Source organism: Pelodiscus sinensis, chromosome 1, assembly GCF_052426305.1.
Source record: "Pelodiscus sinensis isolate ZL-2025 chromosome 1, ASM5242630v1, whole genome shotgun sequence".
Taxonomy (NCBI): Eukaryota; Metazoa; Chordata; order Testudines; family Trionychidae; genus Pelodiscus; species Pelodiscus sinensis.
The window spans coordinates 206,130,908-206,152,413 of record NC_143052.1 but is presented as its reverse complement, the minus strand read 5'-3'; the positions used below and the strand labels follow the sequence as shown (position 1 = coordinate 206,152,413).

The following is a 21,506-nucleotide window of genomic DNA, read 5'->3' as shown; positions in this document are numbered from 1 at the left end:
TAGTAGACCAGGTTGAAGACTTCCTACCACCACTTCCCTGACCCCCTCCGAGCACTGTTGCTATAATACGCTCAACCATGGAACCTCCATGGTGCAAAGCTTGGAGGCCGGGGTGCAGAAACATGCCGCAATTCTGGGACAAGAAGTCTGGGAACAAGGGAAAGGGAAACGGGGGCATTACCGAGAGCTGACAGACCCTCATGTACCCATGTTGCCTGGGCCAGGGTGGTGCTATCAAAAGGTCTGCACCTTCCTCACGGACCTTGGGAATCAAGGGAAATGGGGGAAAATGAATACAATAGGCCCTTCTTCCAATGAATTTGGAAAGCATCAGCCAAGGAGCCCCTGTTGCCGCACCAGTAAGAACAGAAGGCCTGGCACTTTCTGTTCCACCTAGCAGCAAACAGGTCGAGACGGGATGCCCCCACATTTGGAAAAGGCCTTGTGCAACATCCCACTTGTGCATTTGAAACAAGCGGCTGAAGTTATCTGCCAGGTACCAAGTTCTGAGACCCTGGCAGGTATGAGATCAGTAGATGCGTCTCATCGTGTATGCTCATCTCCCACAGCGACACTGCAGGGACAACACCACAGTGATGTTTTATATCAATAGATAAGGTGGTGGTCACTATTTCCCTATGCAAGGAGGCAAACAAACACTTCTCCCTTATTTCGCCCAAAAAGGCCAGACAGGCCAATCAGACAGCCCTGAGTTCCTTTACATTGATATGCATTGCAAATTCTGTTCGAGACCAGACACTCCAAGTCTTGAGTCCGCCCAGATGAGCACCCCATACCAAGTCTGAGGCACCTAACCAAAGCCAGGTTAGATGGGCCGAGGGGCATGAAACAGAAGCTTCTGGAACACATGGAGGGTCAAGCCACCAATGAAGAACCTACATCACCGCCAAGGTGGGGGTGGGGGGGGAAGAGTTAATACTGTCCAGATGGAGACAAGATGGCTTGTCCACCCCGGCCTACCACATTTGTAGGGAGCGGAGTCGAAGTCTGGCAAGAGGGACAACATGGGTACAGGAAGCCATGTGTCCCAACAGCAAGCAAGTCCTGGCTGTCCTAAATGGGTGGGTCCCCAGATCTGAATCAGTCTGTACATGCTCCCGAAATGGGGCTGGGGTGGGATGTCCTGGCTGCCAGGGAGCCCGAACATGCCCCTACAAACTCTTAGACTTGTGTGGGTGACATGGTCGACTTCTTCCTGCTCCACCTCCAGGACTAGGACCGCAGGCACATGCCCTTGGCCACCAGCATTGGAGTGTTGTGAACTAGGCAGCACTGGGCACAGAGACATCCCTGGAACCTGGTGTCATTGATCCTCCCCAGACCGGTGAGCCTATGCATGTCCTGACTGGCAGCTCAGTACTGAATGGGACTCCACCAGTGCCCTGAATGGCTGTGTAGCTGGAATCTGTCACCCTGACAGTCTGAGACAACCGTACCCCTACAGCACGGTCTCGACCCAGAGCTGACAAAGCAACAGAGACCAACCTGGAACCTCCAGCTTGCCCAGCGAGTCCAGAACAGCCACTGAGGCTGGGGCCTGCCACTGAGGAGGCCGCTGTAGGGTCAACTCCTGTCCTCTCTTTGAAGGGACCTGTGCTGAGCAGCACCTCGTCTTGGACTGGTGGTCCTCTGGTTCCAACTCTGACATGGATGTGGAATGTGGAGACTATGGAGAAGTGGTACCATGCTGGTAGCCTCTGCACAAGTGTAAGGTCACTGGGAAGACTACACCTTGTACCGGACACCTCCTGGAATCGATGCCGAAGGGAACCACCCCTGCTGATTGACCTGTGCTGCCCGTGAGGACTCCACCTTGTACAGGAGTCCCCACCATATCAGTTCCAAGGTGAAAGGGACCTTTGTAACACTGGAGGCTTTCCCCTTGACTGTACTGGGCCTAGTACCAGTGACGGTGCTGGTGAAATCAGAGATTCACGGAGGGACACTGACCAGTCAGATGTTAGCTCGATCAGGTCTCAGGAAGTCTCATAGGTTTCGGGAGCAGATGGCATTTCCACATCTCCCATCTGGCTCTCCGAGACAGAGTCCACTTGCACTGACTCGACAGTACCAGTGGGTTGTTTCCAAAGGTGTGCCAGATCAGGACGCAGTCTTTTAAGCCTATTAAGCTGTGGCAATAAGGGACCATCCCCTTTCCCACCTCTGCTTCTTCTGCACAGGAGAACAGGATTGGTGCTAAGAGCTAGGCTTCAGTGAACAACAGTGCCTTGGGGTGTCTTGTCCACTTCCTTCCTCAGAGCCAGCACAATCCGCACTAAAGAAGGCACACAGAGGCTGTCGTTTCTGGTCCTGTGGGGATCCTAAGGTGCCTCCATTAACAGACTTTGGAGGCAAAACTCTGTGTCTTCTAGTTCTGACGTAAAAGTGTTACAGACCTCATACTTGTCTGCTAAGTGGGCCACTCCCAAACACTTTGGGTAGTGCAGATCGCCAGTGGGCATAAACTTTGTGCACCATCTGCACTGCTTGAAGCCAGGGAGCTGAAGCATGCCCAGCCAAGTGTGGAAAACCAGAGTTCCCACTGCGAACTTAACACTTTAGAAAAAACACTACTTAACACTTTAGAAAAAACTAACTACAAAGCAACTAGGAAAAGCACACTTGCCTGAGGTAAGCGACGTTAGCTCTGACAACCATCACTAGTGGTAAGTAGTAACTGAGGGAGGAGGCGGTCAGCAGGCTGCTATATACCTAGCCATACTGGCGCCACTCTAGGGGTCTCCCCTGCCAATCTACAGTATTTAGCTAAGGAAAAACTTCCTGGCAACTGTGCACATGGCACGCACACACCTAAATTGGAATGCACATGAGCAATCATTTGAAGAACATCAACTTCCCAGTACACAAGAAATTACTGTCAGAGTACACAGTTCTATATTAAAAGAATGTCCTTTACTTCTTGTCTAAAATCAGCTCAGAGCTATGATGGGTGGAGATATTGTATGCAGTAATTTCAGCAACAATAAAACTGCTGGAGCATTCCTATGGTTAAGTTGTATTCCCATTTTGCTATGTAGTGCTTGGGGGGAAAAGGACTGCAATTGGAGCTGGCAAAGAGGAAGGTCATGTCCCTACCCCCATATGAAACTGAACTGATTTCTAACTAGTCTATTACAAGGAGGTTAGTTTTATGCCATAATGATAGATATACTGTAACTGTTACTATGCTATTTTATTCTTCTGCAGCATACCTGGAGCATGCACTGAGACACCACACCTTCTGGGATTTCGGGAAAACGTTGCCGAAGGTCATGGAGTACCTGCACATCAAGTTGCTGACTCCCCTGCGCCATGCCAGACTGATGTTGTTCTGGGATTCTCAAGAATGGAGTTCAATAAGCTTTCCAGTGGATATGATCTTCCGTTGATTCAGGCATTTTCTATTAGGAAAAACAATTTATTAAATACATCAAATTCATCCAAGGTAAAAGTGAAGCTAGTTTCCTTCTCCCTCAACCAAATTGAGTTTGTGCACAGATGATCTGAATCAATTTCTAGGTCCACAGATGTAAAAGGGATGAAACACTGGAGTTGAGTCATGAATTTCTAATCCCAGATGTGCAATAGACTCCCTCAAGATCATCTGAAGAGTTTTTGTCCATGAAAGCTCATAATACTATATATATTTTTGTTAGTCTAAGGTGCCACAGGACTATTCATTATTTTTAAAGTTACAGACTAACATGGTTACTCCTCAGAGTTTTTAAATTTAAAAATAGTTGCAGACATTAAATAGAAAGTTGTAGACCTGAACTACAAAAACTAACAAAACACCTGTGTGGGCACTTTTGTAGCCTAGGCGTGGATTCTGAAACTGCTGGTCAGGACCACAAAGTGCACTGTGACCCTGTTATGATAGGGTTGCCAAAGCTGGCTTTGGTTCTGGGCACCAGCAAGTCTAAGCCAAAATGATTTCAGACTTGGGTGATAGGGTTCAGGTTACAGACTCCCCTGGCTGGGGCTAAAGCCCTGGACTTGGGCCTCTACCAGCACGAGGGGTGATAGTGCTCAGGCTTTGGTTCCTCCTTTCCCCCGCCACCTGGAGTATCATAGCTCAGGCTTCAGTCTGCCCTCCTTGGGTCATGTAGTAATTTATCATCAAAAAGGGGTCACTGTGCAATTAAGTGTGAGAACCTCTGGTTTAGGCATAATATATACATTACACTATTCAAAATATAGAGCAATGTTCTCTGGATTTATTCTCATAACACACACTAGTTAGAAAAAATATACAGCCACCATTTTTGTGGCAAACAGGAAAACAATTCTTCCTGACTCAAGCAATTAACCAATATTACCAAATCTTACAAATGATGAAACAGACATGTATAATTCTATTCCTATACATAAAATATTAACAATTTAAAATAGAAATGGGTACAATCTATAGGAAAATAATATTTTTACGCCTACAAGTCGTGAACATGCATTGAAGATACCTTCTGGGAAAGAGTGATTGAGAATCTGCTAAGTGATTTTAGGATACAGTAAGTATTTATCTTTAGTATTCATAAAATGTCACTTTCATATTTAAATACAGAGAGAAGAGTGTCCACTTTTGCCTCAGGATTCTTTTATCTAGTAGTATTCTAACTAGGGATGTGAGCATGTACCCTAGTACACAGTTAACTGATAAGCCTGGGCTCATTGGTTAACCCTAACCGTTACCTCCCCACCCCCGCACAGTTGCCTCTGTATCAGAGACAGCAGGGGAGGGAAAGAGGCAGGAGCCAGTGCCCTTGGAGCTACCTACCCCCTCCCACAGACACACCTGTCCCCCCCACCATCCTGCTGCCTCTAATACGCAAGGGGGGGGGGAGGAGGGAGAAGGTGAGAACGGGAGCTGGAAGGGAATGGCCTTAAAAGCTGGCTCCCCACTAGCACTAGCTCCTTCCCCCCCCCCCCCCAACTCCCATGTAAATGTGTAACCACTGGAAAATTCAGTGGTTACACGTTTACACAATTAAACGTATTTAAAATCTCTAATTGTACCAAGTAACATTTGAACCGGAGTAAGGAGTGTACATTGGACACAAATGCATCTGAGTAAACATGGTTTACCCTTAAGACACACCAACACAATATTAGCCTTAAGTATCCTAGCTTAAATTAAATATCAAAGTAAGGATGCCTTCTACAATTGTGGCATACAGAAAATAACTAGTATTAAGTACTTACTATAGTTAACTATAATATATTTTATAAACATTAACTAATCCTCAAAACCTTCTGCCTCTCAAAACAGGATCAATGAACTTTGATAAGACAGAGCATCTACACTCCACAGAAGAGAGATATTTGGTATGACCCTCAAAATGAAAGCAATTGTATACAAATATTACTGTATCAAAGAAGATCTTTCATAAAAGCTTATGGTACATTTCTGTGAAAAATAGGCATTAATATTACATATAGGTCCCTATGAAATCCGCATTCACAAGAACATGGACAGAATTACAGAATCAAAACCAGCAACAGAATCCAGGTTCTCCCCAGTACTAGGATCACAGGGGTAGGTGCACAAGGCAGGCTGAACAGCTGAACTGTGTGCAAGGGCCAGTGGACAGAAAGGGAAAAAGGAGGGGGGGAGGCAAGGGCCACGAGGGAGTGCAGGGGTTACAGAAGCAGCACTAGCATCCAGGATTTAGGGGGCAGCTTCTGAAAACTTGGTTCCTTTCTCTGTTAGTTTCACATTTGGAGTTGAAGCTGACCAAGGTGCTCCCTCTGGGACACTCGCATCACATTAAGAGAGAAGCTGAAATTTCCTTGGGGACCTATATCAATAGAAGTATGCCGGGCCCAAGAGAATAGATTCATTTGAAAGAACATCTTCATGCTCCTTTATGTGGTATCAGTATCCCTTCCTCAAAGGCACATGTACATGCAAAACTAGGATGCATGAGATTGTTATGCACAAGTTGTGGATGGGTTCCACTTGACATTTGGGCAGTGCTGTGCCTACACTAGCTGGTGCCCAGTGAGCTGCCAGCTTCGTTCTTCTGGCATAACCAAGGCTTCCACATGCCCAGCTGGTAGGGCTGCCAACTGTCTAATCCTGTAAACACTAAGACCCTTTCCTGAGGCCAGGGCCATCCCACCCCTTCTCTAAAGCCTTACACCCTTGCTCACTTCATCCACCCTCCTTCCATCACTCGCTCTACCTCCCACCCTCACTCCTTTTCACCAGGCTGGGGTAGGGGGCCGGGATTCAGGAGTGCATTGGAACTTACCTTGTGTGACTCTCAAAAAAATCAACTAGTACATCTCTCTGACAGTGGCTCCATGGCGGGGAGTAGGGGAGGTGGCAGGGGATCTCCAGGAAACTCAGGGTCAGTGCTCGATGTGGGGGACAGTGCGTATAGATTCTTACTCCCAGGACTGCAAGGATATGCCATGCCACCAGCCACTTCTGGGAGCAACGTACAGTGAATGCAGGTAGTAAGCCTGCTTTAGCCCTGCTGGTGGTGATGGCAGCAGATGGGGGCACCAAGCCCTTTTAAAATCACCCAGGCCCCTGAGCAAATGTCGCCACTGTCCCCCTGTTGGCAGGCCCAGCTACAGTGTATTGTCTCTTTAAAGGACGGTGAACATTTTAAAGTTCTGTAAGCATTTGGGGAGGGATGAACACAGCAAGGTTTTAGGGAACACAGTTTTAGGGAAATTCAGAATGGGGGTGGGAGAGGCATGTGCTGGAATTACATTGCAAAAAAATTACTGGGCAACTGAAGCCAAAGTATGACCAGTACACTTGTAGGTTGGCTGTTGGCATCAGGTCTGTCAGTCATAGCAGCACAGCATGGAAGGCACCGAGACCTGCAGGGCAAGCAGTAATACAGCCTTTTTCTAGTCTGGGTTCAACCCCAAGTCTTCAAAAACTCCTTTGAAACTCAGCTTAATTCTGATGCACAAACAAAAAACTCTGCTCAATCTCTCATAGCTTTGTTGGATCTGCAGGACTAAAGAGTGGTAAAAACGCACATTTATGATTCAAGTAAGCAAATATCTTAAAACATACAGGTGGGTTTGATGTCAAACTTATTGCTATTTTATATAGTACCTTAAAGCAAAAGCAACACTGGATTTCAGTTGCACATTAAGACTCATTTGGAAGTGAAATAAGCTACCTCCTTCCATTTTTTTCCTGCCATCTCTTGTATGAAATGCAGGATGTAGACACATTCAAAAGGTACCATATGTAAATTTTCAAAACAATGACTAAAATGAACCATCTAGCTATATGCTAGAACTAGGATTATTGTTCCACATGATATTAAAACAGCATAGATAGCTATTTCCATAAAAAAGTATTAACTACCCCAACAGTCTTGTATATACAAAACACTGCTGCATTGTAAGTCCTTAATTGTTTGTATGTTTCCATATCTCAAAGTCCGCCAACATACAATTCAGTTAACCTTGTTTACACAATGACTGGCTGCAGCATGTGATGGATATACAAATATTGGGTGATACTCACTTCACTGTTCCAAGGTCTTTATTCTTACTGAAAAAAAGACAGAAATCTGAATTATACTGAATTAAAAAAAAAAAGAGTACCAAACATTAATCCCCTACCTGAAAAAAACAAGCACACACACAAAGGAAAGCCTAAATTCCTGATATTGAGGAACGGACAATATTTTTATAATGAATGAGAAGACTGAAATCAACTGAGCAGAAGTGAAAAGGTATGTTTAAACAAGTAAAATTGTTTTATATCTCATTCTGTTAATCGAGAGCTACACAGCAGATCTTCTGCCAAAAAAGGATACCTTGTGCCACGATGAGATCTTGTCCAAAAAGAAGCTGCAATTCCGTAAGTACCAACAAGATCACAATCAAGTCACCAAGCTATTAGGCTATTAAGACCTGTCTCTCCTTTGTATCTGATGGTCACGGGTGGGAAACACCTGGCCTCCTCAGAGGCAGGGTGTTAGGCCTCAGGTCCAATAACTATATCCCTTCCCAATGAGGCAATCCGGCCTAGCAGCCACAGTCACTAAAACCACCTTCTTCTTGAAGGGCAGTGAGGCCCAGCAGCCAGAGTCAGTAACAGGGATGTCAATGTGTAGTTCACTACACAATTAACAGATAAGATTAATTAATAAGCCAAGGTTTAACTATACACACTTCCCCCCCCCCCAGCCCCGCCTCTAAGAGGCAGCAAGAGGGTGGGAGCGGGAGCCAGTGCCCATGAGGGGCTAGCCCCTGGGGACTATCAAATAGTTGTGTAACCAATACAATTTTGTGTAGTTACATGACTATAATATCCCTGGTCAATAATTGCTCTCTTCCATCAGGACAGTGAGGCCTAGTGGCCAGAGTCAACAACATCATTCCCCCTTCCACAGGGCAGTGAGGCCTAGCATCCAAAGTCTGTAATCACTCCCTTCCCTCAGGTTAGTGAGTCCTGGGGGACAAAATCAGTAATCACACCCTTCTCTCTGGGCAGTGAGGCCTGGCAGCCATAGTACTAAAGTCAATATCAATGTTCCTGTCACGCAGGGCTGCACGGGCTAGCAGCCTGAGTCAGTAGAAATAGTAGTAGCATCCCCTTTGGGGTTTAATGGGGATGAAGTAGGGGGACCTGTGCCCACGCTCACCACCAGGTCCCAGCCCAGGGCCCTGTCAGTGGTGGGATGACCCATCACTAGCTCAGCCAGAAATCTGCCTCAAACACACCGAGCTCTCGGGGATCTAACTTCTTGCACTGGGCTACTTCCTACCACACTCACTGAAGAAGCCTTCTTCACCACTTTCCTCCAGACTGGGGGCTTCTCCGGCTGTTCCCTGCTGACTCGACTCTGTGGTGTGATCTCTCCACAGCTCTTCCTCCAGAGCGGGGCAGCACCTCCTCCCCCAAGTGGCAGTCACTCTGACTGAGCTGCTCTACCAGCCTTTATACCTGGCTTCCAGCTGGAGCATACCCAAGCAGGCCTCTGGAGTTGGAGCTCTCTTGGCCAAGCAATCCTGGTTAGCCCTTGCAGAACCAGTGTGGGGCTTGTATACCCCATCACACAGATCTACAATGCAGATTCATTTTTATCAACTCCTTTTCTTTATTACCTAACTTATAAGGTTGCAAGCAGATCAATCTAAAAAAAATGTTCAATTAATGGGCTCCACATTTACCTTTACCTCTAGCTTGTTTCCTAATAAGTACCAGAACCTTGATGTGCTGCTCATCATCAACTTTGCAGAACAGTGTAAGGAAGACACGTTTTTATTTATCGATAAATTAGTTCTAAACTTCTTAAATAAACACACTTCCCAATATATCTTAATTCTATACAAATACTTCAGAATGGTATCAGCTAAAGCTTTCTTTTTAAAAACTCCATGGTTTTTCCTTTCTGGAAATCAGACAAAAATGATAGGCTTAAAATAAGTGTAACAGCCCTTAACTACTGATTTGAAATCATATCCAACCATCTAACATGGACGTAAAAATGCATTAAAAAAGCTAAATAAGCTTTATATGGCAGAACTTGCAATGAAACCTCCCTGGGAGTGGGGCAGCCTGGAGAGAAGGCTTTGCTGCAACCCTCCCCGGGAGCTGAGGCAAGGGCCCCCCACCGCTGACCCTCTCCCCCCATCTGGAGTGGAGGCTTCGCTGTCAGAGAAGCCAAATCCCTGGGAGTAGGGCAGCAAAGGTGATACTTACCAGTTAACCTTTCACGTCTTACTCTAAAGCTGAAAGGAGACAGGCTGCTAGATCACATTCTCTTAACTAAAGCAGCAGCTAAAACGGTGCTTCACATTTAGTAACGTGTCACTCCATTATGATAGTGTAAGAAATCAAGGTTAGACAAACAGGTTGAAAATAATCCAGAATGTATTCTAAATATCAGATCCCAATAAAAGGTGCGTTAATTTACCTTAGAGTTACAACAGTGATATTAAATAAATAAAATCTACAATTAGAAGACAAGGATTTGACAAACCCTAAATTTAAGGATGAGTTCATAACCGAGACCAAGCTTTGAACCTAGACTACATTCCAAAACTGAAACGAACTCCCAGGGTTAAAATGAGCTCCCAAGACTGAAGCAAGCTTCTGAGCTAAATTTAACTACCAAGCTGAAGTGAGAACCCAGGGCTGGAAACAGTTTTTTGCTTCTTAGTTTCACCCTTCATTGGAAGAAAAACAATAAGCCCTTTCCATCTTTCCATACAGTTTAAATGGGAAGCTAAAAGCATTGCCTTCTAATAAAGAATATTATAAAAATGGTATAAATAGCATCATTTACAAGCCCACTCCCATGACCCAAACCAGATTCCAACAAGCAACAAATACATTATTAATGTAACCCTTTCACTGATCACTGGGTTTCCACATTCTGTAACTTAATTCTTCACAGGGAGAGATCTCCCTTGACTTTATAAGAGCTAATCTACATTAGAAGTACTACATTGGTACAGGTGTGCTTCTTCTGTAGCACATCTAGTGAAAAAGCACTATGCTAACAGGAGAGAGCTCTTCTTGACATAATCCATTTCTGTGGAAGGCAGTAGCTATGTCAGCAAAAGACGCTCTCCTGCCCACAGCACTATCTACACTTTTAGGTTGGCATAACTTCCATTGCTTGACGGTGGCTTGGACCTGTGGTTTTCAACCAGGGTACACATAACCCCCCCCCCCCAGAAGATCTCTGCATAGCACCAGGGTAAATCAACTCATCTAACTATTTGCCCAGTTTTACAATAGGGGTTGGCGCTGGCACTGCGGGAGTTCTGGAGGTCAGGGCTTTTTATACTGTGGACCGGCAAATCCATTCACTAACTTTTGGTGGATCGGTAAAATTTTATTTGAATATTTGAATATTTATTTGCATAATGAACATGCAAATAAAATATTACCAGTCCACCAAAAGTTTGTGAATGGGTTTTGCTGGTCCATAGTATAGAAAAGGTTGGAAACCACTGTTATAGACATATCTTTGGCCTATGAGAAAATGGATCCTGCAGGATTTAGAAATCCTCTAAGACGAAGTTACTTACCTTCATGCATTAACAACGTTTCTTTGAGATGTGTCCCTGTGGGTGCTCCATTGTTGATGTCGGGCTCGTCCAAGCGCCACAGATTGGAGTTTTTCCCTAGCCATAGTCGGCTGGGCTGAGCATGCACGGCCAGCGGCATGCACCATTAGCGCCCTTTTCGTTTCACGTGGTCCAGCTCCCACTAGTTCCTCTCACCGCTCTGAAATGAGAATAGAACAGGCTCCAGAGCGGGGAGGTGGGAAGAACGTGGAGCACCCATGGGGACACATCTCGAAGAAACATTGTTACTGCACAAAGGTGAGTAACTTCTTCTTCGAGTGGTCCCCGTGGGTGCTCAACTGTTGGTGACTATACAGCAGTATCTGCCTGTGCTACGCAGCTAGATTTACTGTCAAAGGCCAGAACTGCTGAAGCCACCGCTGAGTCCCCTGCTAGCTGTCGCGCAATTATGTAGTGCTGCATAAATGTAGTGCCAGATGACCATGTTGCAGTCCTACAAATGTCACTCAACTGGATCCCCTTGACAAACGCTGTTGAGGTGGCAGTTGCTCTTGTAGAATGGGCCTTAGGACGAGACTGAAGCAGTCTTTTCCGGATATTGTGGCAAATAGTGATGCATTGTACTATAAGGTTTTAAATGTGCTGGCTTGATAGGGAACAGCCCTTGGAACGTCTTGAATAGGATACTATCAAGCGGTCCATCTTACGCCATTCCTGAGTTCTGTGGATATAGAAGGATAAAGCTTGACGTACATTGAGAGTACGTAGCAGGGCTTCCTGAAAGGACGAGTGAGGCTTCGGGTAGAAGGAGGAGAAAACAATAGGCTCATTAATATGGAACTTTGAACACACTTTAGGAAGAAAAGCAGGGTGTAGCCTTAGTACCACTGAGCTTTGGGTAAAAGTTGTAAATGGTGGGGGTGGCCATAAGCACTGCCATCTTACTGATTCTCCATGCTGATGTGATTGCTAGGAGGAAGAGGACCTTCACTGTCATCATTTGAATGAAAATTGAGGCGAGAAGTTCAAACAGATAGTGCATGAGACTGTCCAATACCAGGTCGAGGTTCCAAGAAGGGAGGAGGTGGTCTTCGAGGAGGGTTAAGGTTGTTAGACCTTTGAAGAATCTTTTCATAATAGGATTAGCGAACAATGAAGTACCATCCACAGAGTGGTGGAAGGCACTAATGGTAGATAAATGTACTTTCAGGGAGGACAGCGAAAGACCAGACTGCTGTAGATGTAATAGTCAGTCTAGTATGTGATGTAGTCATTACTTCTCGGGATTGATGTCACGTTGGGAACACCATGGAGAAAGGTAATGCCACTTCGCCAGGTAGGTCGTGCGTGTGGATTGCCTCCTGCTATGCATCAATACAGGTCTGACTTGCTGCGAACAGAGGTGTTTTGATTCCGTGAACCGGTCAGAAACCATGCCGTCAGATGTAATGTGTCTGGTTTGGGATGAAGTAGACGACTGCCGTTCTGGTAAAGAAGGTCGGGGAGTGGGGGTGGCCAGAGAGGAAGTGGGGGCTTCACGGACATTAGATGGAGGAAGGGAAACCAAAGCTGCCTCGCCAATGCTGGTGCAACGAGGATCACTTGCGTGCAGTTTGCCTTGATCTTTTCCAACACTCAAAGTATGAGTGGCATTGGAGGAAATGCGTACATCAACTGGCCCAACTGACTAAGAATTCATCGGCCATTGATCTCATCCCCATCCCTGCTCTGGGGCAAAAGAGGCGACACTTGGTATTGCCTTTTGTGGTGAACAAATCTACTCGGGAAGTTCCCCACCAGTGGAAGATTTGGTGAAGAACGTCTGAACGTAATTCCCACTCATGGTCGTGGTGGAACCTTCTGCTGAGATCGTCCGTTATAGTATTGTTCATGCTTGGAAAGTATTATGTGAGTAGGCTGATGTTCTTTGCTATGCACCAATTCCACAAATGTATCGCCACTGCACAAAGGGATCGTGATCTCGTTCCCCCTTGCCTGTTTATATAAAACATCATAGCTACGTTGTCTGTAAGTATTCTGACATATCGCACCTGATATGAAGTCTTTGAAGTGTTTGCAAGCCAGATGCACAGCTCTGAGCTCTAGCAAGTTTATATGCAGTGCTCTCTCCATAGCTGATCATCTGCCCTGAACTGTCATGCCATTCATATGAGCCCCCCATCCTAGGAGGGATGCATCAGTAATTATCTGACAGGTAGGCTGAGAGTGGCGAAACAGAATACCCGCCATCAGGTTCTGTGGCTTGGTTCACCACAACAGAGAGACACGGACCTGAGGTGGAGGAGTTACCAACCTGTGGATGTCATGCTTTGCCGGAATATAGACTGACACTATCCAATGCTGCAGGCATTGGAATTGAAGACAGGAGTGCATGACCACAAACATGGTGACATGGACCGGGCCAGGTCTGGGCACAGCTGAGGGCATCCGCTCAGGGTGAATTGCTCAAATTCGGGGCTCCTTACAGCCCCCAGACTGGAGACCTTCCCAAAAAGGCCACACACCAGTCCCAGAGCGCTTCAGCTGCCTGCCTGAAGCCTCACAAGCAAAACCTCTCCGACACCTCAGCAATATCCATGCCCCAGATGGCCCCGGGCCTCATACACAGGTGAGAGGTCTTAGAACCCAATCTCACCTTCCCCGAACAAGTTCTGTCCGGTTCCAAGAAACCAGCCACAGATCCCTGGTCAATTTACCCTCTGGACCTTACCCACAAATCATGCTAAGGCAATCCTTTAGAATCTAACATCTAAAGGTTTATTGCTACAAGAAAGAAAAGCATGAGAGTGAGGTTGTTAAAGGATAATACATTACATGCATCGAATCTCCCAGTTCTCGATGTAGGTTCTAGCAGAGATGTTATAGATGCTGGCTTAGAAGTCCTTGTTTCACATCCTAGGTTAGGATAGGTCCACAGTTCTTTCCGGCTCTTCGATCCCTGCACTGCTGCCTCTGGGATGAAGTGCTGAGCTGAGTACAAGATGGAGATGGCCACATGGCCAATTTATACCTCCTTCCTGGTTTCTTCCAGGCTGGTTAGAGTCACATGGCCAATGGCCAGGTGTGTCTTTGGCCTTCAGAGGCCCATTGTCCCCTGGAGCTTCGCTCATTAGCATGTCCATAGGCAAACATTCCTAGCCCATTACTCAAGCACATTCAGAGAGACTTCTAGTCTCCATACAGAGTGCAGATTCCTAACTCCACACACAGACATTATACAGATATATGAAGAGCAAATACAGAATCAGAAGAAAGTAAGCTTTTGTTTGACCCCTCACATGGCTCCCTTTGTACCACCTTTGGGGCGAACACCTCCCCCCCTCCATGGGTGCAGCAGTGACCCGGCTGCTCCCCTCACAATCCAATAACATGACGTGGTCGCAGCCATATGGCCCATTGTCATGTTACTGGAATTTGAAGGAAGCAGCCGGATCATGGCTGCACCCATAGGTGGGGGTGCTGACCCCAACAATGATATAGAAGGGGGCCATGTGGGGTATTGAATGGGAGCTTGTTGTTTGCTGATCCTGTGTCCGCTATTTATGTGAGTGTATAATGTCTGTGTGTGTAGGTAGGAATCTGTAATGTGTGTGAAAGCTGAATATTTCTCTGAATGTGGTTGAGCATTGCTAAGGACAGGCTGATCAGCGAGGCCCTGTGGGACAATGGCACTCAATGGGCCAAGGACACACCTAAAGCATGAGGGCGGAGACCTAAGAGCTGCCAGCAGAGAGAGGTTGAGGGCCAGGTGACCAGCTGCATGCCAGAAGAGGCCAGGAAGGAGGTATAAAGAGGCCATGTGGTCGATGCCATTTTGTCTTCAGCTCAGCACTTCATCCCAGAGGCAGCATTGCAGGGATTGAAGAGCCCGAAAGACCTGTGGACCCATCCTAATCTTAGGATGCGCAATAAGAACTTTTAAACCAGCAGTTGTAACATCTCTGCTAGAGCCTTCATCGAGAACTGGGAGATTCGGTGCATGTAACGTACTATACTTTAATAACCTTACTCAGGCTTTTCTTTCTTGTGTTAATAAACCTTCAGTTGTTAGATGCTAAAGGATTGGCCCAGCGTGATTTGTGGGTAAGGTCCAAAGGGTAAATTGACCAGAGATCTGTGGCTGGTTTCCTGGAACCGGACAGAACTTGTTCGGGGTAGGTAAGATTGGGTGCTAGGATCCCCCCACCTGTGTATGAGGTCTGGGGCCATCTGGGGCACGGATATTGCTGGGGTGTCAGAGGGGATTTGCTCATGAGGCTTCAGGCAGGCTGCTGAAGCGCTCTGTGGGACTGGTTTGTGGCCTGTTTGGAGAGGTCACCAGTCTGGGGGCTGTAACGAGCCCCGGATTCGAGCAATTCGCCCTGAGCGGACGCTCTCAGCGGTGCCCGGACACGGCCCAGTCTGTCACACCCATAAGCTGTAAACAAGTACGGACCAGTATGATGGGGGCTTGTTGTAGGATGGCAATCAGGTCTTGTATAGCTTGAAACCGGTCAATTGGTAATTATGCCCTTGCAGTGACAGAGTCTAGTCCAGCACCTATGAAATTTATGACTCAAGATGGTTCCATTGTGGACTTCTGCTCATTGATAATGAGTGCCAGGGAGTCGATAGTGTGTCTATCGAGACCATGCGAGATGCCTCCTGCCGAGCTCCCACCTTTATAAGACAATTGTCTAGGTACAGGATGATAACATCTTTACGGCGTAAATGGGTGGCCACTACAAATAACTTCTTGGAAAAGACTCTGGGGGCTGAAGCCAAGCTGAACGGTAAGACCCAGTACTGGAAGTGAGTGTTGCCGACTACAAAGCGAAGGAATCGACAGTGAGCCAAATGAATAGTAATATGGAAATAAGCGTCCTGTAAATCAAGGGCTGTAAACCAGTCTGCATTGTTGAGCAATGAGATTATGGACATGAGTAACCATTTGAAGTGTTGTTTTCAAAGGTATCAATTTAGGCTTCACAAATCCAAAATGAGCCTCCACACTCCTGTTCTCTTTTGCGTCAAACAATAACGGGAATAAAACCCTCCTCCCTTGAACTATCATGTCACCATCTCTACAGCTCCTATTTCCAGTAAATGGTGCACCTCTTGCTTCAGGAGTTCTTTGTGATATGAGTCCCTGAAGAGGGACGGAGTTGGTGGGGAGGGAGGAGGAACGGAGGCGAATGGGATTGTGAGACCCCACCTTACAACCTCCAGGACCTAGCGATCTTTTATTTCAGCCCATTGGTGATAAAAAGGCCATAACCTATGGTGGTCAAAGGGACGTCGCTGCTGTCTATGGCACTGGAAATCGTCCCATCCTTGGTAGAGTAATATCTCTTCCTTCTGTAAGGAGGGGTATACATGACCAAAGTACATAATGTAGTCCGGGAGTCTTTACCCGAATGTAGGCCTTACTCTATCTTTTCAGAGAAGAGTCTACGCTTCTCAAAGGGGAGGTCCTCCATTTTTGCCTATTTCCCTCAGAACAGCCGCTGCGGTAAGCCATGACAATCGTCACATGGCTTTTGCAGTAGCTGTCGCTCATACCGCTGTCTTGGCCATGTCCATTGCAATCTGCAGTCTGGCTCTAGCTACATTGTAGCCCTCTTGGACAACTGCTTTAAGTATGGGCTTTTTGGAGTCAGGGAGGTGCTGGAGTAAGTCCGTTAGCTTTGAACAGTTATCAAAGCTATGATTGGATAGCCAAGTGGAGTAATTCGCTATGCGCAGGAGCAGAGTAGCAGACTAGTACACTTTCCTCCCGAAAATGTCAAGTTTCTTTGTGCCCTTGTCACCTACCGTATTTCTATATTGGGGCGTTTTAGACCTATGCTGAGCAGCATCGACCAAAGAATTTGGCTGCGGGTGATTAAGCAGAAATTCTAAGCCTTTGGAGGGAAAGAAATATCTTTTGTCTGCTCACCTGCTTGTTGAAGGTACCAAAGTTGGCATCTGCCAGATTTCTGCACACTCCATAATCGCTTCATTGATGGGTATCATGATTTTCGCCCTTTGCTGCGGCTGTAGGTTTTTAAGCAACTGATATTGTTTGGTTTGCTAATTGCATTTGCTGCGACTCTGCAACGCATTTGAACAACTCCTAGAAGTGTTTCAGGTCATCCTGGGAACACAGCTTCATCCGGAGATGAGGACAACTGATCGGATGGCGATGTCTCTGGCACAGGCTCCTCCGGGTCAGATAGTTGTCTCTCCTCAGATTTGGAGACTTGAGCCTGTGAATCCCGGGTTGGTTCGGACAGTGTTGGAGGCCGATCATTGGTTGAGATCCAGAGTGGGGAATTACACTGAGGTGAGCGACAGCCGCGAGATGAGCCCGAACGCGCGTATGTTGCATGAGGGTGTCTGGAGTAGTAACGAGGCCTGTGGTGATAGCTACAGTCCTGCTGAGATCTAGCAGGCAGGGAGCAACAGGAAGACATCCAGCTACAATGGCGGTGGTGACAAGGTGAGTACGGGGACCTACTCGGTGAATAAGGCCCATAGTAGGATCTCCTTGATAGGGCATTGGGAAAGGAGAGCCTGATCTCCAAGTGGTGTCCCCTTGATTCAATAGCCGGAGATATTGCGTGGATTGGAGAGCTATAGTATCGTCAACTGACCAGTGACGGGCAACTCAGTGGTGAAGGGGACGGTGCCAGGGAGAAGGTAGGCAACGGCGAAACCGATATATGCCATGTCGTGGATTTCTGGGCTGCCTTTGTCAGCACTGAGGTTGCACGCAGTGCCAGCGGCACCTGTGAAACAGCTGAAGTCCGGGCAGGTGGCCGGGAAGATTGCACCGTGGACAACTGACATGCACGGCACCATGGATAGTGCCGAGGCATGCGGCACCGAAGGCAGTTCCAGAGCATGCAGTGCCGTGGAGGGTGCAGAAGTGCGCAGTGCCCTAGAAGGTGCCGAGGTGCATGGTACCATGTAAGGCACCATGATATGCATCGCCGTGGAGGGCGCAGAGGTGCGCAACACCGTAGGTAGCGTCGAAATCATGATGTCGAATAGATCATAGTGATAGAAATGTAGCCGTGTTAGTCTGGGGTAGTTGAAGCAAAATGCAGGACAATGTAGCACTTTAAAGACTAACAAGATGGTTTATTAGATGATGAGCTTTCGTGGGCCAGACCCACTTCCTCAGATCAAATAGTGGAAGAAAGTAGTCACAACCATATATACCAAAGGATACAATTAAAAAAAATGAACAAATATGAAAAGGACAAATCACATTGCAGAACAGAAGGGGGATGCGGGGGGGTGGGAAGGGGGAGGAAGGAAGGTAAGTGTCTGTGAATTGCTGATATTAAAGGTAGGGAGAGTGGGATGTTTGTGAGTTAATGGTATTACAGGTGATAATTGGGGAAACTGTCTTGGTAATGGGTGAGAAAGTTCAAAGACTTGTTAAGTCCTTGTTGGCAAGTGTCGAATTTTAACATGAATGACAGTTCAGAGGATTCCCTTTCAAGTGCAGATGTAAAAGGTCTTTGTAGCAGAATGCAGGTGGCTAAGTCATTTAGCGAGTGTCCTTTCTGGTTAAAGTGGCAAGAAACTGTTTTCTCTTTGTGATCTTGTCTGATATCTGTTTTGTGGGCATTAATCCTTTGGCGAAGTGTCTGAGATGTTTGTCCAATGTACATAGCAGACGGACACTTTCGGCACATGATAGCGTAGATTATATTTCTGGATGCGCAGGAATATGTGTTCTTGATCTTATAACTCACTTGGTTAGGTCCAATAATGGTATCAGCAGAATGAATATGTGGACAAAGCTGGCAACGGGGTTTGTTGCAAGGGAAGGTACCAGGGTTGGTATTAGTGTGGTATGTCCTGTGGTGGTTGGTAAGAATCATCTTGAGGTTAGGTGGTTGTCTATAGGAGACTATGGGTCTGTCTCCCAGAGCCTCTTTGAGTATGGTATCCTGTTCCAATATAGGCTGTAGTTTATTGATAATGTGTTGGACAGGTTTAAGTTGGGGGTTGTAGGTGATGACAAGTGGTGTTCTATTGTTGGTTTTCTTGGGTCTGTCTTGAAGTAGATGGTTTCTAGGTATTCGTCTGGCTCTTTCAATTTGCTTTTTTGTTTCTCTGGGTGGGTAGTTGAGATTTATAAATGCTTGGTAGAGATCCTGAAGCTTCTGGTCTCTGTCAGTGGGGTTAGAGCAGATGCGGTTGTATCGAAGGGCTTGGCTATAGACGATGGATCGTGTGGTGTGTTCTGGATGGGAGCTGGAAGCATGTAGGTAACTGTATGAGTCGGTGGGTTTTCTGTAGAGTGGTGTCTAATTTTCCATTGTTGATTTGTACGGTGGTGTCCAGGAAGTGGATCTCTCGTGTAGAATGGTCCAGGCTGAGGTTGATGGTGGGGTGTAGGTTGTTGAAATCTCTGTGGATAGAGGGCAGTGCTGAAGCACAAGGCCTTGGAGACTGCCCAGGCGTCGGAGGTGGTGATGTTAATGACAGAGCCGGAGATTGCAGCGCCGCAGAGCCTTCATCGACAGTCCTTTGCACCGGTGATAGTGATGGTGCCAGGGACCGCGGTGCCGGGGGCTTCGGTGCTGGTGCTGACTTTTTCGCTGGCTTGTGGAGAACGCCGGAGGTACCAGGATTATCTCCCTTGCTGTTTGGCTTTCAGATACAGCCAGGAAAGATCTCGCAGGGGATTCCCTGACTTCCTTGGCGGCTGTAAACGCCGGGGGAGAAGCTGCTCGCTTATGCGACCTAATCAGTTCTGAGAACGGTAGCGGAGAGGGAGTCGTTGGTTGTAGCGCCTTATCAAGGGAAATCATCTTAGGGTGCATCTCCCTGTCCCTTCGAGCTCTGGCCGTTAGTTTCATGCAATGAATGCACTTTTGTGGGACATTGTTTCGCTGAGGCAGCGGATGCATGCGACATGACCATCGGACGCGGACATGGCCTCCCGACATTCAGAACATTTCTTAAAGCCCGGGGAACAGGGCATTTTGAGAGCTAAGTATCTACCTCTCTAAACTAAAGAACAGAGGTCTAACTATAGAAACTTAGAGAAAAAAATGTTTTAAACAATTAACAGTAACTCATTAACGACTATAACTAACTAACTAAAACTAAAGAACTACAACTAATCTTAACTATTTTACACAGGGAAGAGTTGTTGACCAGGAGAGACGTTGCGCTCCACCTGCAACCGAGGACAGTTGAGAGGAACTGGCAGGAGCTGGACTGTGTGAGACGAAAAGGGTACGAATGGCGCATGGCACTGGCTGCGCATGCACAGTCTGGCCAACTATGGCTAGGGAAAAATCTCCGACCTGTGGCGCTGGGACGAGCCCAACACCAACAGTGGAGCACCCACAGGGACCACTCAAAGAAGAAAGGGCTACTCAACATATGGCCAGTGGGTTGCATGTGGCCCACGGCCCATTTGTTTGCGGTCTGCAGCGTAGCTTGGGTTTACGCAGGGCTCAATACATGGCCTGCAGGTGGGATCCTTTGAACATGACCTTCAATGAGAACATGCTCCACAATAGCGAGTCATCTCCCAGGTGAGGTGAGCACAGAAAGACGCAAGCAGACGGGCTGGCTGCAACAGACAGGTACAAGGTGTCAGTGTTTCCAGCCCCTAGGGAGGAGGTGATGGGAGTGCCGGGGCATTGTGGGAAGTGCTGGCTGCTGAGCCTTGTAGGCAGAGCCTGAGAGGTTCTGACTGGTTCACACGGGTCATGTTTGGGTCTGGCACCGCAGCTGGGCAGCCCTGCCTCCATCCCGCATGGAGCAACGGACTCCCACGTGGAGAGATCAACAATGCTGGGAATCCAGGACAGGGGTCCCTGTCCTTTATTGTCTCATGTCCAGCCTGACTCGCCTAGCTTCCTGTCTGCCACAGATTGTAGCGCTCTGGCTTGGAAACTTTGAGTAAAATCACTCCAAGAAACGTGAAGCTTCAAGCTAAACACCCAAAACATTGGCGTACAATTTTCTTTTAAAAAGTGCTCATTAAGAGTGCTGTCACAGGTGAAAATCAGGTAAATATTGCATTTATTAGTATCAACAGAACTGACAAATGGGACCTGTGTGTTGTGTAGTCTTGCCTTAATCTTTGTATTCATGCCCATCAAGGTGAAAAGTTATTTGCATATATTTGTATGTATATGCAACCACACTTAAGTTGCAGCCTTCAGCATGTGCTGCATCATTGTGGCCCCTGGGGCTTCCAAAGTTGAGTAGCTGTGCTCTAAGAACACAGGTACAGTCCTAAAATAATGTACTCTCAACCAAGAAATCACCCAGTACACCAGGGGTGGGCAATAATTTTTAAAGGGGGGCCACTTCCAAAATTTCTGAAGCTGCCCTGGAGGGGCAGGGCTTTGGGTGGAAGGGGTGGGGCCAGGAGACTTCTCCTGCTCACCTGCCCACAGACCCTGATCAGCCTGGGGGTGGGGGAGCGCATGAAGTCGTTA

The 21,506-nt window shown here is 47.0% G+C and overlaps 1 protein-coding gene across 6 annotated transcripts in view; it reads right to left on the bottom strand.

Moving 5' to 3' along the window:
• TAB3 (TGF-beta activated kinase 1 (MAP3K7) binding protein 3) overlaps nucleotides 1-21,506 on the bottom strand; it is a 76,037-nt gene that overhangs the window by 27,730 nt on the left and 26,801 nt on the right. For 5 of the 6 annotated variants that reach the window (XM_075913269.2, XM_075913272.2, XM_075913271.2 and 2 more), the window contains exon 2: nucleotides 3,234-3,422. In XM_075913269.2, coding sequence (XP_075769384.1) covers nucleotides 3,234-3,335 — 102 coding nt within the window. In that variant the 5' untranslated portion in view covers nucleotides 3,336-3,422. The remainder of the gene's footprint in view (nucleotides 1-3,233; nucleotides 3,423-21,506) is intronic. The other variant, XM_075913268.2, reaches the window with a different exon arrangement.